Source organism: Urocampus carinirostris, chromosome 3, assembly GCF_059441175.1.
Source record: "Urocampus carinirostris isolate Australia breed hairy pipefish chromosome 3, RoL_Ucar_1.0, whole genome shotgun sequence".
Classification (NCBI taxonomy): Eukaryota; Metazoa; Chordata; class Actinopteri; order Syngnathiformes; family Syngnathidae; genus Urocampus; species Urocampus carinirostris.
In genome coordinates this window covers 39,972,237-39,995,648 of record NC_142351.1, presented here as the reverse complement: position 1 = coordinate 39,995,648, position 23,412 = coordinate 39,972,237, and the positions used below count along the sequence as shown (strand labels likewise).

At 39.7% G+C, this 23,412-nt stretch overlaps 1 protein-coding gene across 4 annotated transcripts in view; it reads left to right on the top strand.

Annotated features, from left to right (window-relative positions):
- Positions 1-23,412, top strand: part of ncam2a (neural cell adhesion molecule 2a) — a 343,057-nt gene that overhangs the window by 242,490 nt on the left and 77,155 nt on the right. For all 4 annotated transcript variants that reach the window (XM_088331814.1, XM_088331815.1, XM_088331813.1 and 1 more), the window contains exons 3-5: positions 883-1,089; positions 6,517-6,660; positions 6,844-6,984. In XM_088331814.1, coding sequence (XP_088187940.1) covers positions 883-1,089; positions 6,517-6,660; positions 6,844-6,984 — 492 coding nt within the window. The remainder of the gene's footprint in view (positions 1-882; positions 1,090-6,516; positions 6,661-6,843; positions 6,985-23,412) is intronic.

Sequence of the window (23,412 nt, the reverse complement as noted above, 5' to 3'; positions counted from 1 at the left end):
TTATAGATTGCTCATTTAAAAAGTGTCTTTGATTGTTTTCCATCCTGTCATTTCCCAACATACCAAAATCATTAATCATCATTAGTATAATATTATTACCATTATAATATTAAATATTATTACTAGCTGGCCTAATTAAATGTATTTATTCCGTCCGACCCAAAATATTTGAAATCAAATAAAAAGTAAGGAGAGTAAAAGTTGACGCTTACCTCATTTTCTACAGTTGAACTCCCACCAAAATTAACGATGTCACTTCCTGTGAATAGCTTTTATGGAATTGTAGTCTTTGCGGAGGCCAGTTTAGCACATTCTAACAGGGTGGATAATTACGACTGAGACATGTAGAATTTGAACAAAATAGAAAGTAAAAATATAAACTCATAACATTTTGTTGCAAAATGAAATTAAGTCTAGTGTACTTTGTTAAATAATTAAAGAAAAAAGTTTTTTTTTTTTAAATAATTGTATGGCCTACACCTCTTGAGGAAGTTGATTACATTGCCTTGCTGACATAATAAGATTGAGCATTTGTGTCACCAAAAAATTATCTAAAATACAAAATAATATTTAAGAGATTACAAACACTTAAAGTGAATAATCAACGTATCTATTATAAACATTTTGCAGATTTTAGAGAAAAAAATTTGGGTAAGAGAAAGATGCAGACATAAAATGTTGCTCTCAACAGAGAATCACCCTATTACTATGAAATACAACTACGGAAATAGAACTACAGCACAATACTACATAAATACTACTACACACTCGGAAAGTTTGCTCACCCTCTATTACAATCTGGTTACTTCCACCAGCTTGGGTGACAAAACTGCTCAAATCGATAATAATTTCATTCTGACCTTTTGTTTTTTGTCTCTCCAGCGGTGGGTGATCCGGTGAGGATGGAGTGGTTTAATCCTCAGGGCGAGCGCATCGTCGCCTCCAAGCGGATGGCGCTTCACACAGAATCTTCACGGTCCCGACTTATCATTTACAACGCCATCGTAGAGGATGCCGGAATCTACCGTTGCCAGGCCACCGAAGCCAGCGGTCGCATGGCCGAGGCCTCCGTGGTGCTGGAGATTTACCGTAAGATTTGCTCTCCACGCGCTTTTATTACACGGAGGGTGACATGCCCTTTAAACACGGCCGGCTAATAATCAGCTCGCAACTCAATGAATCTGCATATTTTAATGATTGGGAAAGTGTTTTATGTGCATGTGTGGTTTTATACGTGTGTAGGTTCACTCTTTGTTCACTCTTTATTAAAGTATAATTACTTAAAGCCACGCTTTGGGACTTTCATCTGACCAGTCATTATGAGAGAGACTGCACAGAGGCCAGCCTCTTTTGCTGACACAGCATTTTCCCCTCAGCAAAAATTTTCAGGACGATAAGGAACTTGTAAAAAACTAAATTTGCTAGAAATATGCGCCCCGTAGACCCTTTTCCATTAGTGTAAACAAGTGTGATGTAGCCAAGTTGCGTACTTATGGTTGTGGCAAAACAGCATAATTCATGTCAGTTTCTACCAGCCGATTGACGGAAAAAGATTGTAGATAATAACACCTCAAAAACACACAAAATCCAGAGACACCTTGCTAATTTGCGCTTTGGTTATCGCTAGTTCATTGCGTCATAGGTTTTTATCATGCATTGTGTTCTGGAGTCTGATTGGCTAAGCAGAGGAAGATGCTTTCTATCGCCAACAAAGTTTGACCTCTCAACCCACTGAACCTTTTGAGGAGAAATATGCGGGTCTTTTGCGCTCCCTAGTGGCCCTTTGGCACTTTTCAAAAATGTGTGATTTCTGCAGGACAGAACCGGAAGGTAAATGTAGTTTCCAGACCATCAAGTTGTGCAATAAAAAAAGCAAAAGCATTTTTAAAATTCAAAGTTATATCATTCTGAAGTAACAGTACTTTTACTTGAGTAAACCTTTTGCCTACTCTACCCACCTTTGCTAAATCCCTAGGAAAAATTTTGCCCCACTAAATGACCTGTCATGAATGTTTTTTGGTACGTGTAAGGAAACCCGTGGTGAACGGTCTGCCACCGTTCCACCTGTAAACATTCAAATAATGCAAAAAAAAAAAAAATGCAGTGACAATATATAAAACACACATTTTTTGATAGCAAGCAACCATCAAGTGTAGCCCCTCAGCGTACATCGACATAAAAGCCTACCTGAAAACTCAGTCGGTGAAGCAGCCAAAGAACCCTCAGGCACCAGGCCGTTCAGGACACTGCTCATTGTTTGAAATGAAATGTATTGCTCAAAAAAGTCAACATACTGTCAGGAAGATGACGGCTAATTATGCTGCCCTACTGCTGCCTGCTTTTGAAAAAAGAAACATGGCCTGGTGTGACCCACACAGAAGGATTATAGGCCCTTATATCCGCTGCTGTTTAAATGAGGTTGAGCAAGCAAACTGAAGATGAGACTAGAGACGACCCCCAGGATACAATATTAATCTGCCCATAGGTGGGGAAAGCAAAATTGCCATATGGGAGGGAGGGGATAGAACCTATTGGTACTTCAATCAATCAATCAAAAGAATGTGTCAAGTTCTTTTCAGCCAATGAATTGCTACATAAAGTGCTGTATATACCCTTTAATTTGTTTGTAAACATTGTGACGTATCCGGTGGGCGGGGCTTAGCCTGGAATGCATGGCTGGTCAGAAGACAGAGGAAAATAAAGCTGTTGTTGCTGCTAGTTGTGTTGTGTATGTGTGCCAGAATCGGAGATGAAAATCGTGAGAGATCTTAAATCATAAATAAGTTTCACACAATCCCAGTGGACACTCCTGATCAAAGGAAATAAAGAGAGTAATAGTTAAATGCATTAAATAGAGAAGATTGGCCCGAGGTACTTATCAAAAATGCTTGTGTTTTCAGTGTATACTTCATTTCAGGTAAGAGGAATTAAATGTTTATGATTGTTGCTATTGAGTCTATATTACCGTATTTTCCGCACTATAAGGCGCACCTAAAAGCCTTTATTTTTTTCAAAAGCTGACCATGCGCCTTATAATACAGTTCGCCTTATATATGGATAAATATTAAGTCGCAAAGTCTTGCAACTAAGGCAAGCAGCCGCAGACTAGATTTTCCCCTGAAGGCAAAGTCGTCCGCGGTGTATGCTGGGATTTATATACTGGCGTTTAATTTCCTAACCAATGTGTCAATCATCATTTGAATCAGTCACTATTGGCTAAAGTGATTCGGAAGTAAAGGGGGCGGATCCTTTTTATCATTTACATGCTCGCATAGGCTAAAGGGGCGAAACAAAGCCTGCAATGGGCCGAAAAAGATGAATGTGAATCACACGTTGGGTTGCACTACGGCATAGAGAAAACATTTTTTACTATTCTGTATTTGTAAATATTTTACTCTCCTGGATTTACTACACTCACGGTTGTAAGAAGGCCATGGTTACGTATCATTATTGAACGTGATGGCTGCAAGAGAACTTAGGTGAGCTATGCGGCATTATATTTTCCCGGTATCTTGTTTTAGAACGATCTTGATGGTTCTGTGATGAGTCTATTTTTAAACTAAATTCAATTCAAAGTGTTTATTGTCATATGCACAGTAAAGAACCCCGTTTCCCTGCACAATCAAATTCTTACTTTGCTGTCCACACAGTTGCCAGCAAAAAATAAAATGGAAACTAAGAAATGTTTGGCATTTCTTGAATCCCAAGACTTTAACCTTCCGAATGATATTTGGAACGATGCATTCGTGTGACATCATACGGACACCGCATCCGAACGTGTCTATGACACGTATTTGCTTCTTTGCAAGCTTACGGAATGTTAAGAGGGTAATAAGTTTGACTGAACTATTGTTTTGTCGACGTTCCCATTGTAGCGCCTTATAATCCGGTGCGCCTTATGTATGGAAAATATAGGACCAAAAACTATTTTTTGGGGGTGCGCCCTATAACCCGGTGCGCCTTATAGTGCGGAAAATACGGTACTTATTATATTGGCATAGTATCTTGTTATTTACCTAGCCTCAGTTAACTGTTTGCGTGTAGCCTAATTGCCATCGGTTGCCTTTTAAATAATGCGTTGGTCGAGAATAAAACCATGCACGCATTGCAAACAATCATTGGGCACATTACCCAAGTAATGTATTAGATACGTTTATTTATTTATGTATTTATTTATTTTTAGGAGAAACATTTCTTGATGGCATTTCAACTACACGCTAACAGTTAGTTGAAGCTAAAATAAAAATATATTTTGCTGATTCAAAAAGTAATATGGACTCGATAGCATTCATCATAAATGTTCAATCTTTTAGCTTGAATGCATTTAAGCACAGCTCTCTTCTTTTTCTTGATCAAGAGTGTTCGCTGGATTCTGTAAAACTTCAATTTGCGATCACTAGAGTTCTTTCTCCCATTCTGGCACACAAACATACAACATGACGGCATTTTAACACCGATCTAGAAGAATCGAAAGCTTGGTTTCTGCAGTCTTTTGACAAGCGCGAAATATTCTTTTGCCTCCAGCTTCAACTGTTACGTTGCATGTAACATAGGCTATGAAGGGGCTCTTTAAAAACATTGTGTACAAAAAAATACGATCCCTTCCATTTTTTTCCCATCCAACAACCTCCAACACCAAATACTCAAACACACAATATTTAAAACAAAATAAAAACAAAAAAAAATAGTATGAAAATATATATCCTTTTAAACTAAACACAGTTCTAGAAGGCACACTTACTATGTAAGGAAAATGACCTGAAGGGGCTCATCCAAACTGATAGGGATGGCAGCAGATGGCCTTATTAGTTGCTAATGTGTTCTGATGAAAACATTAAAATAAGACAGTATTACATAGAAAGTCTGAATTATATGTAAATTGTGTAAGTATGATTAAATAACATTAAAAATAGATATTCATGTAAAGGAAAAATGTCAGTGGGTGGATCAAGATAGGGGGGAGATTAACATTAAACAGTCGGTCGTCCATTGGTTACAGCCATGCAGATTTTGGGTTATCATTTTTTTGGCTTTATCGTATTTTGATAAATTCTTGGTTTCCATGGTTGTAATATTTTTTGTTGATGTCGTACCTTGGGGAAAATGCCATAACGAGGGGTTAAAACTACATTGTATTCCACAACTTGAAAACATCATAAGGTAGAGTCTCCATGACGGAGGGGTTTACTCTGATCAGCTAACAGTATTATCTACTATTCATGCTATCAGACTGACATTTTCAGTTGTGTTTATATCCGCATATTGTATATAAATAACAAAAAAAGCCAACTCAAATTACAGTTGACACCACCATAGTGCTTGTGCACCACTCTGCTGCTCATGGAAGAACGTTCTGTTCCGAATCGCCTTTGTCTGCCGAACGGCGGTGTAAACAAAAGGGAATGAGTCTCTGAGATCCCTCGACAGCAGCACAGGCAACAAAGTAAGAGGAAGAACCTGGAAGATAAATCATAAGAAAGCAGCGGGATGAAATACAAATACGTACGGTGGCTCAATGTTTGCACTGACATGCGAGACACGCTCACAGGCCGAAGGCGCAGTCACACAAAGAGATGCTCAACATAAATCAAGGAGAGAAATGTTAACGTTCTTGCCTCCTAATGGAGAAGACATATATATGAGGGAGTGGCTTCGAAATGCAACTCACTGGTAGGTTGTATTACCACAGTGGGAAAAATAGAGAAAGTCTGGGATGGCGTTGTTACTGGTACTTTATTTTTCGCACTATAAGGCGCTGCAGATTGTAAGGCACACACACAAAAAAAGCCTTTTTTCATAAATTTGTTTTATATAAGGCACACTGGACTATTGACCCTCTGCATATGCGTCTTCCCCTGCAGTATGAGGGCCATGACAGACAGGCAGAAGCATCTTCGCGGTCAGCACTCGAATGAGCATTTGAATTGAAACAAATATCAATAACGACGACAGAAGAATGTAACCACGACTTTATACGATGGTGATTTTACTCTGCAGTGGGCTGTGCGAACCGGCAAGGCTCTCAGTCTGTTATGGCATTTTCAGATGATGGATGGAAGGATGGTTGTAGATTAAAAATAGGCAATAAACCATATGCATAGGGAGGGTTTTTTCTGTTTGCTTGTTTAGGGTGGTGAAACTGTCTCTGAGCCTGTTAGTCCTTGTTTTTAGGGACTTGTAGATTTTACCAGGGGGAAGAGGTCAAAGAGGTGGTAGCCATAGTTAAAGGAGTCCTTAATCATGTAGTCAGCTCTGCTGTGTTGTGAGAGGCAATTTCAACCAGACCGGACCGAGAACAGTGGGTGATTTTTCAGGCTGTGTTGATGACTATCTGTAAGTCTCTCCTCTTGGCTGCATTGCTTCCAGCATACCACATGTTACAGATTATAAATATGTCTTCAGTCTCAATTTCCATTTTACAATATTCACTCCCTTTCCAGTACTTTCACCATTTGTTTTTGTTGTAAAACAGTGCTAAGATTTTGATTTCATGATGAAAGTCTCCTGATTTTGCAGAGAGGCTGACTTTCCGAGACATTCAATCGCCACAGGAGTTCCGCTACGGTGAGACAGCGGAGGTAGTTTGTGATGTCATTAGTTCGCCGGTCCCGGAGGTGGTCTGGTCCTACCAGGGCAGGGAGATCACTGCCGAGCGCCACAGTAAGTTCAAATTAAGTCTGTTCAGTTTGAAAAACTTACAAAATCACAAGTAATGGGGACCAAAACCACCTGTGATAGGTGAAATGTCACAGGGTAGCTCCCACATCCCACCATTCTTTTACGATATTCCAAACAAGTCAGGTTTTTGAATTGTTTTTCAGTTTGTTTACTTATTTGTTGCAGGCAGGTTCCATGTGCTGCCAAACAACAACAGCCTGATCATTCACCATGTGACAAAAGCTGATGAGGGTGTTTACCGCTGCGAGGCCAGTGTTGAGGCACGTGGAGAGATCGACTTTGTGGATATCGCCGTGGTGGTCAACGGTAAAGTCCGATGAATTTATACGATACGTTTTTGCATGGACTTCGAGCTGAATGCCTGGAAGGTTCTCTCGTAACCAATATTAGCTTTCTCTTTTATTCCATTGATTTAATTGAATCCTTTGCTACGCTTCCTACTTCATAGCCTCTGTGCATTGCAGTTTAAAAATAGCACAGGATCCATTATCTCTGATCGCATATTGCTCCAAGCACGGCCCCGCGGAGCACTTTAATGTCGGGACTGGCAGCTCTTTTTTGCCATTTTGTCCACCAAAAATGTAGTTTCACTGTGTGGCTGTAATCCATTATCCCTGATTGCATATCACTATAAGAACGGGCTGGCAGAGCAGACTTTTGTTTGGGTCTGTTGGCTCTTTTTTTGCGGCTACTTCCACCCAAAACGAATTGCACTCATACAACTGTGAATCATTATCCCCAGTCATATATTGCAGCGAGCTAGGATCGGCAGAAGTCAGTTTTGTGAGGAGGTGTGTCATTTTGGCTTAAAATGAAATGGAGATGTGTGGCAATATTATATTATCCCTGATTTACTATTGCTGATAGCAGTTTCCAACATAATGCATATTTTCGCATTCGAGCCACTGTGGCCAGCCTAAAATGAACTGCTGTATTTCATCTGTAGGCGTGCCTTTCTGCCGTGATCCATTATGCTTAATATGCCTAGACTATTGCAAGCGGTGGCCTAAAGAGCAAATTGGCGTCTTTTTTTCATTCTTTCTGGGGGTTTGCTCCTCAGTTTTATGCATACTCTGGTCTCTATTAACTCCAACAAACGAGGGACCACAGTCGTCAGTTGGATTATTGCCTTTTTGCAATAAATGGCTTTTTCTTTTGATTCCATTGATGTACAGTATATAATTTGCAGTTATCTCCAGTTTGAAACTGTCACTCCCTCCTAGGATAATCAAAGATAAAAGTACGGTGTCCCAATTTGTATTTGTGTGCCAGCTTCGACTGTTTATGTCCCGTAACGGTTGTTCACCCCCTGCTGAGTTTGCACCACCTCACGTAATATCACATTGCCCCTCCAACAAGCATGAATTTCGTTCGATATTGCTCGCCACTTCTACTGGAAGACGCTTGCTCATCGATTTACGACACACGGAGGCGGAAATCACAGCGTCGGACCGAATTGCAATGGATACTGTAGTGGCTGTGCGTTTAACTGCTATCATTCTAACTTAAGCATGCAGATGGTTGTTCTCTGGCAAAAACATTGAATATTTGTCCCAGAGGAACGTTCTTTTTCTTGGTGTACTACAGTAAAGTAGTATGTATATTGGCTACAGTAATGGGGAGCAAAGAATATTAGCTTCTCTGTAGAGGCGCACTTATGGCAATTTTAGAGACAGATGATACCGTTGAGTCACAGTTGGAGAGTTGGTGGCACACAAAATATTTTTATCTTGCTGGTGCAGCCATAACAAGAAATACATTACAGTCAGTGCTCTTAAAGAGGCAATGTGTCATATTTGAAACACTAGATGTTGCTGCATTGTGCTGTGCAACCGAAAATGAGTCCTACAAAGCACAGGAATACAAACTGCGGACACCGAAAGTGACTAAACCACACCATTTTCTTTTCCTTTTTCCAGCCTTTCACAGCCTTTTTGCATTTTGGGGGGTAACCGTAGCAGATGACTGACTATACACAATTTATCTTTAAGGTATTTTAAAGGGTCATACAGTTACTACACTGTAAATTAAAATAATATAACCAGAGTCAAGTCAAGTAATTTTTATTTGTATAGCCCTTAATCACAAAGAGTCTCAAAGGACCGCACAGGTTATTGCACAGACTATTATTTCAGACTATTATTACACCATCCCCTGATCTGAAACCAACATGAGGGCAAGGAAAAATTCAAAAACCTCAACATGAGGAAAATGAAGACACCTTGAGAAGGGACCGCACATGTGGTAATCCCCCTTTCAGGATGACCACGCTGCAATGGATGATGCAATTACAAATAATACAGAGATATTGTCAACAAAAAATATAGGTTATCCATATGCTATAGGAAAAGAACAGTTTTTTAAACATTATTTTATTTTTAAGTTATCGCTGTATTTATAATTAATTTATTCATCTGCCAAGTGATATAATTTTTTTATGTGGGTTTTTATTTTATTTACTAATACATCATTATTAACATAAATTATTAATATTAATTTCAAATGGGTATGAGAATTTTTGATGAATTCCATTTTTTATTTCAAAGTTAACTGTTAAAAAAGTTAACACATAAAATGCTACTCTGCTATTGGTTTGTGTCATGGCCTCACAAAATTTCTGATTTCCTTTTGGCTGAACTACTTCCCACAACGGCATTCTCTTCCTTCAGTTCAGAATCTTGCATGCAATATAATACTGTATGTTTTTGTACTGTATTTATAGACAAGGGAAATCTTTTGAGGGCATTTGATAATAAATACTTTCCATTGTATGAGAGAAATATAGTCTTTATTAGCTCATAGCATAATGGAATCTGCCCTATCATTTTCCTCATTATTTACTGGAAAAAATGCTAAATTTCCTAGCTAGTTAAACAAACGTTTATTTTTGTAGTGTTTGTGCAATATAGTAAACCGCGGGATACAGTGACACCTCTGCTATACAACCTCAACAAATAATTTTGCATGCCCAAAAACGTGTACATCCAAACTTTCCTGTTTTGGTGTCTATGTATAGTACCGTCACTGAGCTGATTGTCTGCAATTGGTTGATGTCATAAAACAATACCGGTCTGCTCTCGCTTTGTGTCACAGCACCATGAAAATATCGAAATGCTATTGGCTGAACTACCCTCCACAATGCTTTCCCCTTTCACCCTGACTTTGTTTAAAGTTAGCTGAGTTAGCCAGTAAACTGTTCATAAAATATGAATAAGACTCAAGGCAAAACAAAACTAATGTCTGTGATATACTGTACAGTTGTTGTGTGTTCAAGTTGATAAAAACATCAACTTTTGATAATATCTTCTCAATTTATTCATGCAAAGTGCATATTTTTCACCTAAATTACCTAAAAAAACCCTCAAGGTTAGGGTTTTACCGTAGTACAGCAAAATATTGATTGTAATCTAATCCGGGTTGCGGTGGTGAGAGGGCATAAACTTTAGCCACTGTACCACCATTGATATTTATGATGTATAAAATTGCACTGACATTTATCTCATAACCAAAAATCAGGGGTTTGCATTATATATAAATACCGTATTTCTATGATGAAGAGGCCAAGACATGAGCTCGAATGGAAGGGTAGGGGGCTCAGGTACAATAAGTTATTTTATCAGTCAGCTCTGAATGCTCCTGGGAAATGTAAAATAAACAAAAAGATAGGAGTGAGGGGGCAAATACTTTTTTTCTGTGGACCCCAAGAGTTTGTATTAGCAATGAGGAACATCTTTCACTCAGACCGAAGCTCTCGGCTATCCTGCCCACACCAGAATCGGATGAGTTTTAAAATAAATCTTCTTGTTCTTTTTTCTTCTAACTCTTGCACTGGACAATTCTGGTTTGAACTCCGCCTGAACCCAGAGCGTGTGGCTGACTAATACATTCATTTGCCTTGTGGAAACACGCGGTAGAGATGTAGGAAATTGTCGGTTTTGACAACTTCAGCACCGTGTTAACAGAAGATGCCCAGTCATGCGCAATAAGACGGAAACCAGCAGGCTGCTGACAGTATACGTTTCTGCTTTAATATGAATTAATTCATAAATATTCATAACCCTTCTGATAGCCCACTTCACCGTGCAGGAACGTTTCGCATACACTGGGGTACAGATTCTTTTTGGGTGTAATTTCCGCCAAAATATCAGTACTTGCAACCAAGTGCCTTTAGAGTACCACCTACCCACCGCGGTAATGTTTCTCAACCTTTTTCAAACAAAGGCACACATTTTTTCCATTCAAAATATCTCAATCCACAATATCTCCACCAGCTTAATGTTTTTTTTAAATCTTAAAGGGACATTGTGTATTTTTTCCCACTGTCGTGATAACTCATTACACTCACATGTGCCTGCTTGTTTGGCGCCAGCTGCTACTGGTTACCTGATTGGTTCCCCGTCCAACTTAAGCTCAGTCCTTTCACTTGCCTGTTGTCAGTCCGTCATCAAACCTCTGTTTTCACAAGGTAAGCATTTTTGACTCTGACTCCCGTCAGTCCCGTTTTGTCTCCCGTTTCCACCCGTTCCTGATTTCCCCGTTTGTTTCTTACAACAACACGTTGTTTTGACCCCAACCACGTTTTGATCCCCCGTCCGGGCTAACAACCCGTTTTCTGACCCCGACCACGTTCTGATCTCCCGTCCCGGCTAACGACCTGTTTTTCCGTCAATCTACACCACGATCTCCAGCTCCGGAAGATCCACTTCCGCATTCGGAACACGTTCCGATCCCGTGAGCGGCTTGCTTCCCGCGTCCAGCGAGCACCGGATCGTTGGCGCCGCCTTTCTTCTATATTTCAATAAACTTGTGAATAACATTACATATCTGGGCCCAAAAATATGCGTGAAGGGAAATGCTTCACACAAACGCAGAGGCTTCAAGATAATTCATTTCCTCGACTATGGCATATTGTGGAAAGAAAAATATATAACGTGCTTGATGCATGCAAAAAATCCATCCATCCATTATCTGTACCGCTTATCCTCAGCAGGGTCGCGGGGGCATGCAAAAAATTATCCTCTGAATACAAAACCGTATTTATTTGAGGGTTTTTTCCACATTAATTGTTCTGTGTTACTTTGTCTATGTTTGTGCTTATGCAACAAGTGAAAATGTGAAATAATGTGGTCAATTAAAATGCTCATGCATTTTTATTGAAACAATATTATTCTTTGCAAAGATTTTAGACTCAAGCGTTTTGTTTTTTCCCAGATACTTTCAACTCCTTAAAGAATCCCTTTGAACAGGATGAGATGAATATATTTCTGTGATTCCCAGTACCGAAGGGGACTTTCAAAACTGGGGATGTTTGGTGTTCCAAGATACTTTTGCACCTCAACTGTTTTTCTGTGACATTTGACATGGTAGGTAGATTGAGGTATCAATATGATGACACAGTTTACTTTCTAGTAAAGGTGAAGCCATAGTGTTTCTTTGCCACGTTATTTCAAACTCCATTCAAACCTGATGAATCATTTTCTTAAACCGTCACGTTGTACACTCTCTTCGCGGGGCTTCAAAAGTCACCATGTATGTCGTGAACAAAAGCATCGACTCGCCGTTCATAAACCACACAATTACATTAGTCGGCAAATACTTCAGGGATTCGACTTGGTAAGCATATCACTACTGGACATAATTGAGCACCATCTTGCAGCTACAGGTACCCCAACACTTCAAAAAGCCTGGGAGGAAAAAAAGAGAAGGAAAATGGTGCATTTTTGTCACTTTCGGTCTCCTCAATTTGTATTACCCCTTTGTTCTTGGTAGCACTCACCAACCTTTTTGAAGCTGAGGACAACTTTTTGTTTCTGATTAGCCCGAAGGGCTACCATCTTGATATGCATTGCTTAAACATCAACTTATATTGTTACTATCTTGTTACCATGTTATAACCTTTAAGTAGTCATTATAACTAAATTGACAGTATAAAGTTGTTCTTACATTTGTGGTCAGCGTATATATATATATATATATATATATATATATATATATATATATATATATATATATATATATATATATATATATATATATATATATATATATATAGTTATATATATGTTCTCCATTATCTGCACCTCATTAGGCTTGGGGGGGTGCTGGAGCCCATCCCAGCCATATTCGGGTCTTGGGCAGGGGACACCCTGACCACCCTGAATGCGGGTTTAAGCGAAGGAGGATTAGACATCAGTGTTGTCTGCTTACGTGTGAGCGTTGCTGCACTTTGAAGACTTTGACTCGACATTTCGGTCAAGAGTGGTCACAAAGGAGGTGAAGAGGAAAAACGATGCTAGTTGCGAATGAGACTTTGGGCAGTTCTGAGTGGGGACAGATTTCTGCTCTAGTTGCTTCGCCCCCGGCCGCTTATCCAATCAGAAGGCGCAGGTTGTGTAGCGTCAGAGACAGAAGGCAAAAGGGGTAAAAAAAAAAAGCATGGCTCCGCTGTTGTTCGGTGTTGTGCTTGGTAATCGGCGCGTAGAATAAGTAAAAAAGACAGATACCGATATCCATCAAATTCCCAAATGTCGGTGCCGATAATCGGCCCGCCCAATAATCGGTCGACCTCTATTAATTGCATAAATAAATATGCATTCAAAGACTTGAGCTGGTCCAGTGAAGTAGCAGGTGGATCCAGATTGATTGATTGATTGATTATTTTTTTATTATTTTTCCACTATTTATTATATGCAAGGTGAAAAGAAGGAAAACAAGGGCAGAGAAGGAAAAAGCAAGCTTGTCTTGTCCCTTTAGCAACCAAAACACTTTTCATCGAATCAGAATTTATAACAAGGCATTTTGAGTATCCTAGATCACTTCTCATCAACGCACAAGAGAAGTAATCAGATATGTAAATATCAAATCAGCATAATCATGTATAGCACAATATGTCAAATTCATGTTCAACTTCATGTTTGCCTTGACATCTCACCCCCATTTTTGATCGTTATTTTCTCTTTTTCCTCCTTTCCTGATTTTTTTTTTGTGTGTGTCTTTATTTTCTACTAGAAGAGCCAGAAGTCAGTCTTGAAACCAGTCTTGCTGGTCAATCAGTCAGTGTTTTCTATTTTGACGTTTAAGACCTCGGACTTGAACTTGTTGTAGAGGTCGGCTTTTAGCTTGCTTAAGGCCTTTTCGAGTGATGTGGTCTGTTCTCCAAGGCTGTTGGCCAAAAGGGCATCGCGGCGTTGAAGTAAGACGCCTGCTGCGCCAATCTGATCTCTGAGCAGTCGATCAAGCATTTGCCTCAGCCGTATCCACTGATTTCACATAAAAACACAAGCAAAAATTCCTAGATGGGAGAGGAAATTGTGACAACAGATTAATGGATTTAAAAACTTCCACTTGACAGGATTGCTATGCCCTTAGAAGAGTACTTGCTTTATTTTTAAACAACGATCCGATCGCCATTTGACCATGCAACTAAACAAGGATTGCGATGTGTGTATCTACTTCATATTTTTGGATATTAGCAAGCTTCGATTCCATTTTTATGTCCATTTGCTTTTCCCTTTTGGGGACCGATACTCAACAAATACATTACAAAAATACAGTAATGTATTTCCCACTCACAAAGTCTTTATGTAGCACACAACATTCTGAACTGAAGGGGAAAATATTATGGGAAGTAGTTCAGCCGATGGTGTACATGTATCAGCATTTTCATGATGCCATGTTGCAAATGTTTATCAATAACAACAAAAATTTGAAAGACTTACCTGTCACAGTCATACACAACAAATATTGAAATTTGCACAAATTTGGCAGTTAAATATGTTTTGGGTAATGACATCTAGTGGGGGAAATGCTGTGGTTGGGTGAAAGAACATCTCACTCCACATCGTAACATGAAAACATCTTAAGATAGGGATACTGTAACCTGGGGTCAACTATGTACAGTGAATAAAATATGTATTTCAACACCCACTTAGGAATCATAGAGGGGTCATGAAGAGATAAACTAAAAAGAAAAATCCAGAAATGACAATGCATGATTCTTTTTTAACGATTTATTTGTGTGGTCTAGCTGCAAATATGTATTTGAACACCTGAGAAAATTAAATATTAATATTTGGTACAATAGCCATTGTTTGCTATTACAGAGGTCAAACGTTTCCTGTAGTCTTTCATCAGGTTTGCACACATTGCAGGAGGGTACTTGGACCACTCTTCCACTCAGATCTTCTCTAGATCAATCAGGTTTCTGGGTTGTCGCTGAGAAACACGATTTTCGATTTCAGTCAGGTCTGGAGACTGGCTGGGCCATGCTAGAACCTTGACGTGATTCTTACAGAACCACTCCTAGGTTTTATTGACAGTGTGCTTCGAGTCTTTGTCGTGTTGGAAGACCCGGCCACGACCCATCTTCAATGATAGATGGATAGAGATAGATAGATACTTTATTCATCCCCACAGGGAAATTCACAGTGCTCTGACTGAGGGAAGCAGGTGGTTCCCTAAAATCTCACAATACATGGCCCCAGTAATCCTTCCTTTAATGCAGTGCACTCGTCCTGTCCCATGTGCAGGAAAAAAAAAACAAAGCATGATACTAGCACCCCAAGCTTCAGAGTAGGGATGGCGTTCTTCGGATTGTACTCTTTATTCTTCTTCCTCCAAACACGCTAAGTGTAATAATGACCAAAACGTTCTATTTTGGTCTCATCTGACCACAAAACTTTCTCCCATGAAACCTCTCTATCATGCAAATGGTCATATGCAAACTTAAGACGGGCCTTGACATGCTGGTTTCAGCAGGGGAACCTTTCGTGCCATGCATGATTTCATAGAAACCGTGGTCCCAGCTCATTTCAGGTCATTGACCAACTCCTGTCGTGTAGTTCCGGGCTGATTCCTCACCTTTCTTAGAATCATTGAGACCCCACGAGGGGATATCTTGCATGGGGCTCCACTCAGATTGAGATTGACCGTTATGTTTAGCTTCTCCCATTTTGTAATGATTGCTCCAACAGTAGACCTATTTTCACCAAGTTGCATAGCAATTGCTCCATAGCCCTTTCCAGCCTTGTGGAGGTGTATAATTTTGTCTCTGGTTTAATTGGACAGCACTGTGGTCTTCGCCATGTTACCAGTTAAAGTCTCACTGATTGTATGGGGTGGACAGGTGTCTTTATGCAGCTAACCACCTTAAATAGGTGCATCTGATTCAGGATGATACATGGACTGTAGGCAGTCAGAATTCTAGATGATACACAGGTGTTGTTTTGTATTGTATTGTATTCTTAAACAAATGATGTATAAATATGTGTATCCCTCTTAGAGGACAGTTATTGTAAACAAAAATTTACATCACAATGACTCGGCTATTTTTTAGAAATTATATGCTAAGTGGTTTTTATTCATTATCTGCTAATTATTTTACGGCCGGCACAGACTAATCCTTTTGCAATTGCCTATCGATTATTCCATTGATCACTAGAGTAATCGCCCCCAACTCTGCCATTTTAGTTATCAATGAAAGTGAATTGATTTATTTTTATTCGGGTATTGCTAAATCAGTACCAAAAAATGGCACAACAGGCTTCATTTATCTGTTGTTGTATTCTTACATAAAAAGAAAACTTGTCTATGTTAAAAACAAGCTATCATGTTGTCGTCCTCCTGATGTTTTTATCATTGCTGGACACATTAATTGTTGGGCGGTCCACTCAAAGTTTGCACCCACAAATTTTCCTCCTTTTAGCTGTCGAGAAAAACAAACGACTATCAGTCAAGATGATTATCATTCAGGTTATGTATGCTGAATCCTAACCACTGGACGTGCTCACAAGCAATTTACAGAATGAAATTTGAATGAGTTTGACTTCATATATCTTCAATGGCCTGCTTCTGAGTTGGCTTGTGACCATGGCAGTGAATGGCAGTTCCCACTAAGCCCTTACTGTTTATGTTTTTTTAGTTTGTTTTTCTGGAAAAGGGTTCATATAATTAGAGCACGGTAACTAAAATTACATGCAGGGAATATTTCAACTGACTGCAATCTGAATGAATCATTTACATGACTAAAAAAATGCTCTGCCCCCTGATATTCTATCCTCAACCTCAATGGAACTGTTTATATCTAGGCTTAAAATACTTCTATTCTATAGCATATGAATAACCTATATTCTATGTTGACAATATCTGTTTATTATTTGTTATTACAACATCCATTGCAGCCTGGTTATCCTGGAAGGGGGATTACCTCATGTGCAGTCCCTTCTCAAGGTTTCTTCGTTTTCCTCATGTTGAGGTTTTTAAGTTTTTCCTTGCCCTTATGAAGGTTTTAGATCAAGGGATAGTGTGATCATAGTCTATGGTTTACTATAATCTGCGGTCTGTAAAGCCCTTTGAGACTCCTTGTGCTTAAGGGCTGTATAAATAATCCCTCGTTTATCGGTTAATGGAGACCTCCCCTTGAGAAATGCAAAAATCCGCAAAGTAGGCCCCCATTTTTAACATGCGCTCTCCCAGCCCCCTTAGTCAATCAGGAATAATGGATCACAGATGCACGGGTGCTGTTCATTTTTCATGGAAAGAATGGAAAAAAGACCCCACGCATAACACAAATGATATCTCTCGGCACCTGTTCTCAGCAGTGGTTGCCTGGTAATAATGGATCACGGCCAATAGTGCAGTTCATATTAGGCTGGCCACAGTGGCACGTTTCTGTTACCCAAACCCCCAAAATGTCCTCTGCCGACCCCTACTCTCAGCAATAGTCAACAAGGGATAATGCATCATGGTACATTTCATTTTAGACAGGCCATAACGGCACGCCTTGCAACAATATTTGCCCTCAGCTGGTCCCCGCTCACAGTATTATATGATCAGGGATAATGGATGGTGGCTGCACGAGTGCAGCTCACTTTTTGTTGGACAGAATTGCAAAAGACAGCTGCCACATGTCACACAAATGTATTCTACGAGCCCTGCTTTCAGCAATAATTAACTGGTGATAAATGATTGTAGCCACAACTTTAAATTTAATCTTAGGTGAGCCAGAATGAGTGTAATTCATTTTACACAGGAATAACAGCTAAAAAAAAGCCACCATGCCCGACTAAGGCGCACTCTGGCTGTCTAACGCTCGCAGCATTACGTGATTGGGAATAATGGACCGTGAAGTTCTTTTTTTTCAGAAATCATTGCAAAAAAAGAGCACCCATTCAAATGTGGCACGGTAGAGTGGGCTTTTGTCAGGCCTGAAAGGCTCTTTTGTTGCTGTTATTTCCGCATTAAATGAACTGCACTCGTGCAACCACAGTCCATTACCTATAATCCCATACTGCTGCCAGAGGGGACTGCCTGATTCACTTTTGTCGTGAAATGCAATTGTGACCACAATACATTATCCCTGGTTGATTATTGCTGAGAGCAGAGGATGGCAGAGCCCCTTTTTCAGTTTTGGTTGTTGAAGCATGGTATTGTTGACCACCTAAAATGAACCGCACTGTTTTGGCCCTCATCCATTAAACCCCAATCAACTGCTGAGAGCAGGGGGCGCGAGAGGAAATTTGTATCATGCGTGGCAGCTCTTTGTTCCTGCCCTTTCTGCTTAAAATCAACAGAACCTATTATTTCAGGTTGACTATTGCTGGGAGGGGGGCCAGCCAGTGTGCGTGATAAAAATGGATCATGGGTGTTTTACATCACTTTTCGGATATCACAGGGGGTTCTGGTCCCTATTGCCCACAATAAAAGAGATTACAGTAGTCTGTCGGTAGAAACGTATTTATAATAATCTGCTAATAAACATGGAGAAATACCTTGAAATATCAATTATTTCCCATTCTTTCTGCCTAAAAAGAACAGTACCCATTTGCCTGCAGATGTTTAAAACAGGAATAGGGATTTACTGCGCGGGCTGCCTGTTAACCACTTTAAACCAGGCATTACAGTATCATCTGCAAGTAAACATCCCCTGGGATATATGTGGCAACTATTTTCGGGGACCAAAAGGAGGGTAATCTAACCAAATTTTATTTTAACCCACCGGGTATCATGTCCGGTGCAACATACTTCCAGTTTTCCATTTCCAAACGATTGCGCTCAATTTGGTACACGCTGTTGTTCCTACAGTGTGCACAATGACTTGTTTTGACAAGGTCCCACCATCCCACGAGTGTTCTCCTGACAGCCTTAAAAGCATTCAGCACTCAAGACTGCCGTGTTTTTCTACTATACAGGCGGACCCTTTCTGAGATTAATTACCATAATATTTGACTGCAGAGAAAAAGACCTATGCTTACACATGTTGAGCATAGTGAAACCCAGATACCGTAAACTATTTATTGTGTTTAATTGGTATAAGAACCCCTACGATATCCGAAAATCCACAAACGAGCTTTTTTAACATACATCTGCGTGCTGAAATACTCAGATCTGAGATAATGGATCAAGGCCGCATGAGTGCTGTTCATTTTAGGAGGAGAAGACAGTAAAAACGAGATATTACACATGAAAGTATTTTTATCTTTTCAGGCCAAGCTCCTAGAAACATGCGATTGGGGATAATGAATCCTGACCGCACTAGTGCGTTTAACTATTTCGTGTGCTGTCAAATAACCAGCACGTCCAACAAAAATTTGGCATTTTTTTCCTCATGCTTTTTTATTGCATTTCAAGCATTTTGTATTTAATTTAAAACACAGCTAATTAAGTATTGATTTGTTTTTTCTGGTCATTTTGTTTAAAAAAAAAAAAGTAAACATATTTTTGTATTTCTGGTTTAAACTACCATTGATCCATTATATTTGAAAAGTGGATTTTCTTTTCTTTATTTGGGTCACAGCTTGTAATTAGGGAGAGACCAGTCAAGAAACACTGATCTAAAGCAATGGTGTTCTGGTAGGTAATTGTCACAAGCCAGCCTTCGTTTTTACTCAGTTTTATTGAGAAAGAGAAAAAAAAGAAAGAACTTGCTTCCACGATCCGATGATCGTCGGACACGGGTAACTCATGGCAGGAACGCGGAAGTGGCACTTCTGTGTCGAGCGAGGATAGTCCTGGGCGGCGGGAAAGCTGATCGATAGCCTGGACGGGGGAGCAAGGACAGTAACGAGTCCAGAAAAGAAGGTCGGCAACATGTATCAGGCAGGAAACAGGGCAAAACAGGTCGATGGCCAGGATGGAAGAGCAGGGCAGAAACAGGTCCAGAAACAGGTCGGCAACAGGTAACAGGCAGGAGAAAACAGGACAGGAGATTGTCGGAAGGTACGAAGCTTGCCTAGCAAAAGCGTAGGTTCGCAGGACGGTCTGACAGCTTCCTCTTGGAAGCCGGGGGTTTAAAAGGAGTCAGGGAACCAATCAGCGCTCAGGGCTGTTGGCGCCAACGGGGCAGCCGCAGGTACCCCGAATCAGTAATCATGACAGTAATTGATGACACACTAACCGCTGTGGCCCAGGTTCCATTTTTGTTGCATACAATACATTCCGATATTTTGTTTTGGATCAATCAAAACAGTAGTACACTGTCAAATTGTGTAGTAATGCACATGTATAACTACTGTATGCATTGCCATAGGTCCGCCCTATATGGTACTTTTGTGTCAGTTTATCAACAATAAAAATATGGATGTCTCAAGTGACTGTTCAGAGGGGGTCTCATGGCTGTAACGAGCACAAGGTTGGTTGATTTGCTCTTTTGAAGTGGCGCAGCCGCTTAACAAGGCCGCTTCGGCATGGGGAAGTGTTGCAAAGCAATAGTGGGAAGCACTTGGGAGCAAGAATTGATTGTCTTAGAAATCAATGGTTATCACATCAGGCAGATGCTTGCTTCTCTCAACCACAGAATCGCTGCTGTTGAGAATAAGTCAGTGTTTGATTTTTGCTTAGACCACTTTTTCCCCCATAAGCATTTAATGCTTGATGGGGGTGCCTATTGTAAACTCACCTCAAGGAAGTTAACATACATGATAGTGTTAGAGCACATGTGTCAAACTCCCGGCCCGCCGTCTAATCATATCCAGCCCGCAAGACCATTTTACATTATTGTTATTAATGGCCCGTCAATATGAACAACGCCGCCTCATTCCTGGACATCATATTCTGACGTTTTAGTCACTTTACCTATTCCTTCATATATGACGTATACTACACTATATACCAGGGGTCGGGAACCTATGGCTCGCGAGCCAGATATGGCTTTTTCTATGAGTACCTGTGGCTCAGAGACAAATTTAATTGCATGCAAATTTTCTCCAACTCTTTCAAAACTTGGGCCTTCGATCCTGTTCAGATACACGCAAAGCCAAAAACTGATTAGAATAGCAGTACTTTTCAGAATATATAGGGCACGTTTTCACCACAATTTACGGTCAAGGTGTCACACAAAAAAAACCTGTTTTGGCTGTACAACGCTAAATAATCTTTTATATAAAAGCTAACTATATAATCTGTGTTCAGTGTTCAGATACTTTTTGATGAATCCAGGAACAAATTGTAAATATAATAGTAATAATAATAATTTCCTTTGTATTGTCATTCTTTGTAACAATGTACACAGAACAAAATGTCGATACACCTGACCCGTTGTAGCGAGTCGATGCAGCCGCAGCCAGAGGGCGCCGCCAATATACCAATTAGGTATGTCTCGGTCGAGGCGCGAACCAGCGACCTGCCAGTCTCAAAGCGGGCACACTACCATCTAGGCTAAAACACCGGAAGATAACTTAAAGTTATTTGATTGGGTGAGTGGGAGGAAAGGGTGGAGCTACGCAAAAAGTGCAAGCACTCCCTCCCGTCTGCGCCAAATGTAAGCACATCAGGCTCCCTGTTCTCAGAATGTTGTGACGTTTTTACAAAATAATTTGTGTAGCATTTTCATATTTTTTACTTTTGACAGGAGATATATTTTAATGTTAAGTTGTTTAAGTTAAGTTCTAAGTTGTATAATTTAACAAGATTTTTTTATTTACAGCAAAATAATAAATACTGTATAAGTGATTTAAGGATTAAATTTAATATTCTTGTCTGTTTTTATTCATATTTATGTTCCGAAAACATTCAGTTTAAGTGTGTTCAAAAAATGTTTATCCTGGTTGGCCGGCGACCTTAAGTGTGTTTTGAATTTTGGCCCCTTGTGCAATTGAGTTTGAAATCGCTGTGTTAAAGGGACTTAAGCAATGTGGGATAAGTAGGATAAGTGCTGATTTGTGGTATATTATGTATACGGTTTTGGTGGCTTAAGACAAAAAACACACACACACACACACATATATATATATATATATATATATATATATATATATATATATATATATATATATATATATATATATATATATATATATATATATATATATATATATATATATATATATATATATATATATATATTCATATATCAGTGTCTGAAAAAAGTTACCCGACACCAGGGCAGACAACTCTGAAAAGTTGCCTGCCCGGCCATAAAGTTGCCTGCCTCATTTTTCACCACTTGGAACACAATAAGACTATCCATCGTAAAAAAAAAAAACATTGTTGCAAAGTATTAAGGATTGACAATCAGAATATATAACAAAAACACTTTAAAATTAAGTTTATTATAAATCTACTTATACCATTCATTGCACGTATATGACATCACTGTTTTCCATCTGCCATCAGTATGTACCTGTATTTACTCATCTCCATTCAAGCAATGTTTGCGTTGCGTCGTCTGCTACAAGCTACGTAAACTCCTCTTTCCACGATGCTTTTAATGTACGTTTACGTTTTGATGCGCCAAATTTTGCTCCTTTTGAATCTTTCTTCTGGGGCTGAGGTTTTGGCCTGATTCTTAACCACTACTCCATTTTTCTTGTGTTCTCTGTGCCTCCACTTTGGAAAATGAAATGCAAATGCTCGACCTTATAACGCTCAGGAAAGTCTGGAAGCACGAAGTTATTCGATGCAGGCTTCTGATTGGCTGCCGAGTATGCAAATTGCCAAACGAACCGAAATCCCGAAACTTCCAAACCGAACGAAGATTTCGAAATCGTAATAAAGCAAACGTTTGATTTGAAAAAATTAAAATAAAAATAAAAACGAAAGATTTTTTTTTTCTTTCGTGAAAAAGTTGTCGGCCACCCGGGCAAAAATGTTGTGTAAGTTGTACGCTCGACGTAAAAAATGCACGCCCCAGACACTGTGTATATATATAGTCTTCCAGTTTGGGGGTTAATGCCCCGAATGCCCCCACTACCACGAGGACCACTGGATTTTGATGCCCCACAGGATCTTGGACCTGTTGTTCTCAGTGACCTTCTGTGGTAATGTCCAGTCATGTTTATTTCTCTAGCCCTTAATCACAAGGAGTCTCAAAGGGCTGTACAGACCACAGATTAGTGCAAACTACAGACTATTATGACACCATCCCCCCCTTCTATGCAATAGTGGTTGCAGATGTTCCTTTGTACAATCACAGCTACTTAACTGTGCCTCTCCACCTATGCTGATCCAGCCAGCATCATACACCCGGACACAATGTGATGGACAGTTTTAGGGGCATATTTGTACAGTCTGCACCTTGGGTTTGATCAACTGCGGTAGATCCAGGCCTCTATGTCTCTCTCTCTCTTTTCTCTTGCTCTCTCTCTCTCTCTCTCTCTCTCTCTCTCTCTCTCTCTCTCTCTCTCTTATATATCTCATCTCATCTCATTAGCTGCACCGCTTATCCTCAGTAGGGTAGCGGGCTCTTTATATATATATATATATATATATATATATATATATATATATATATATATATAT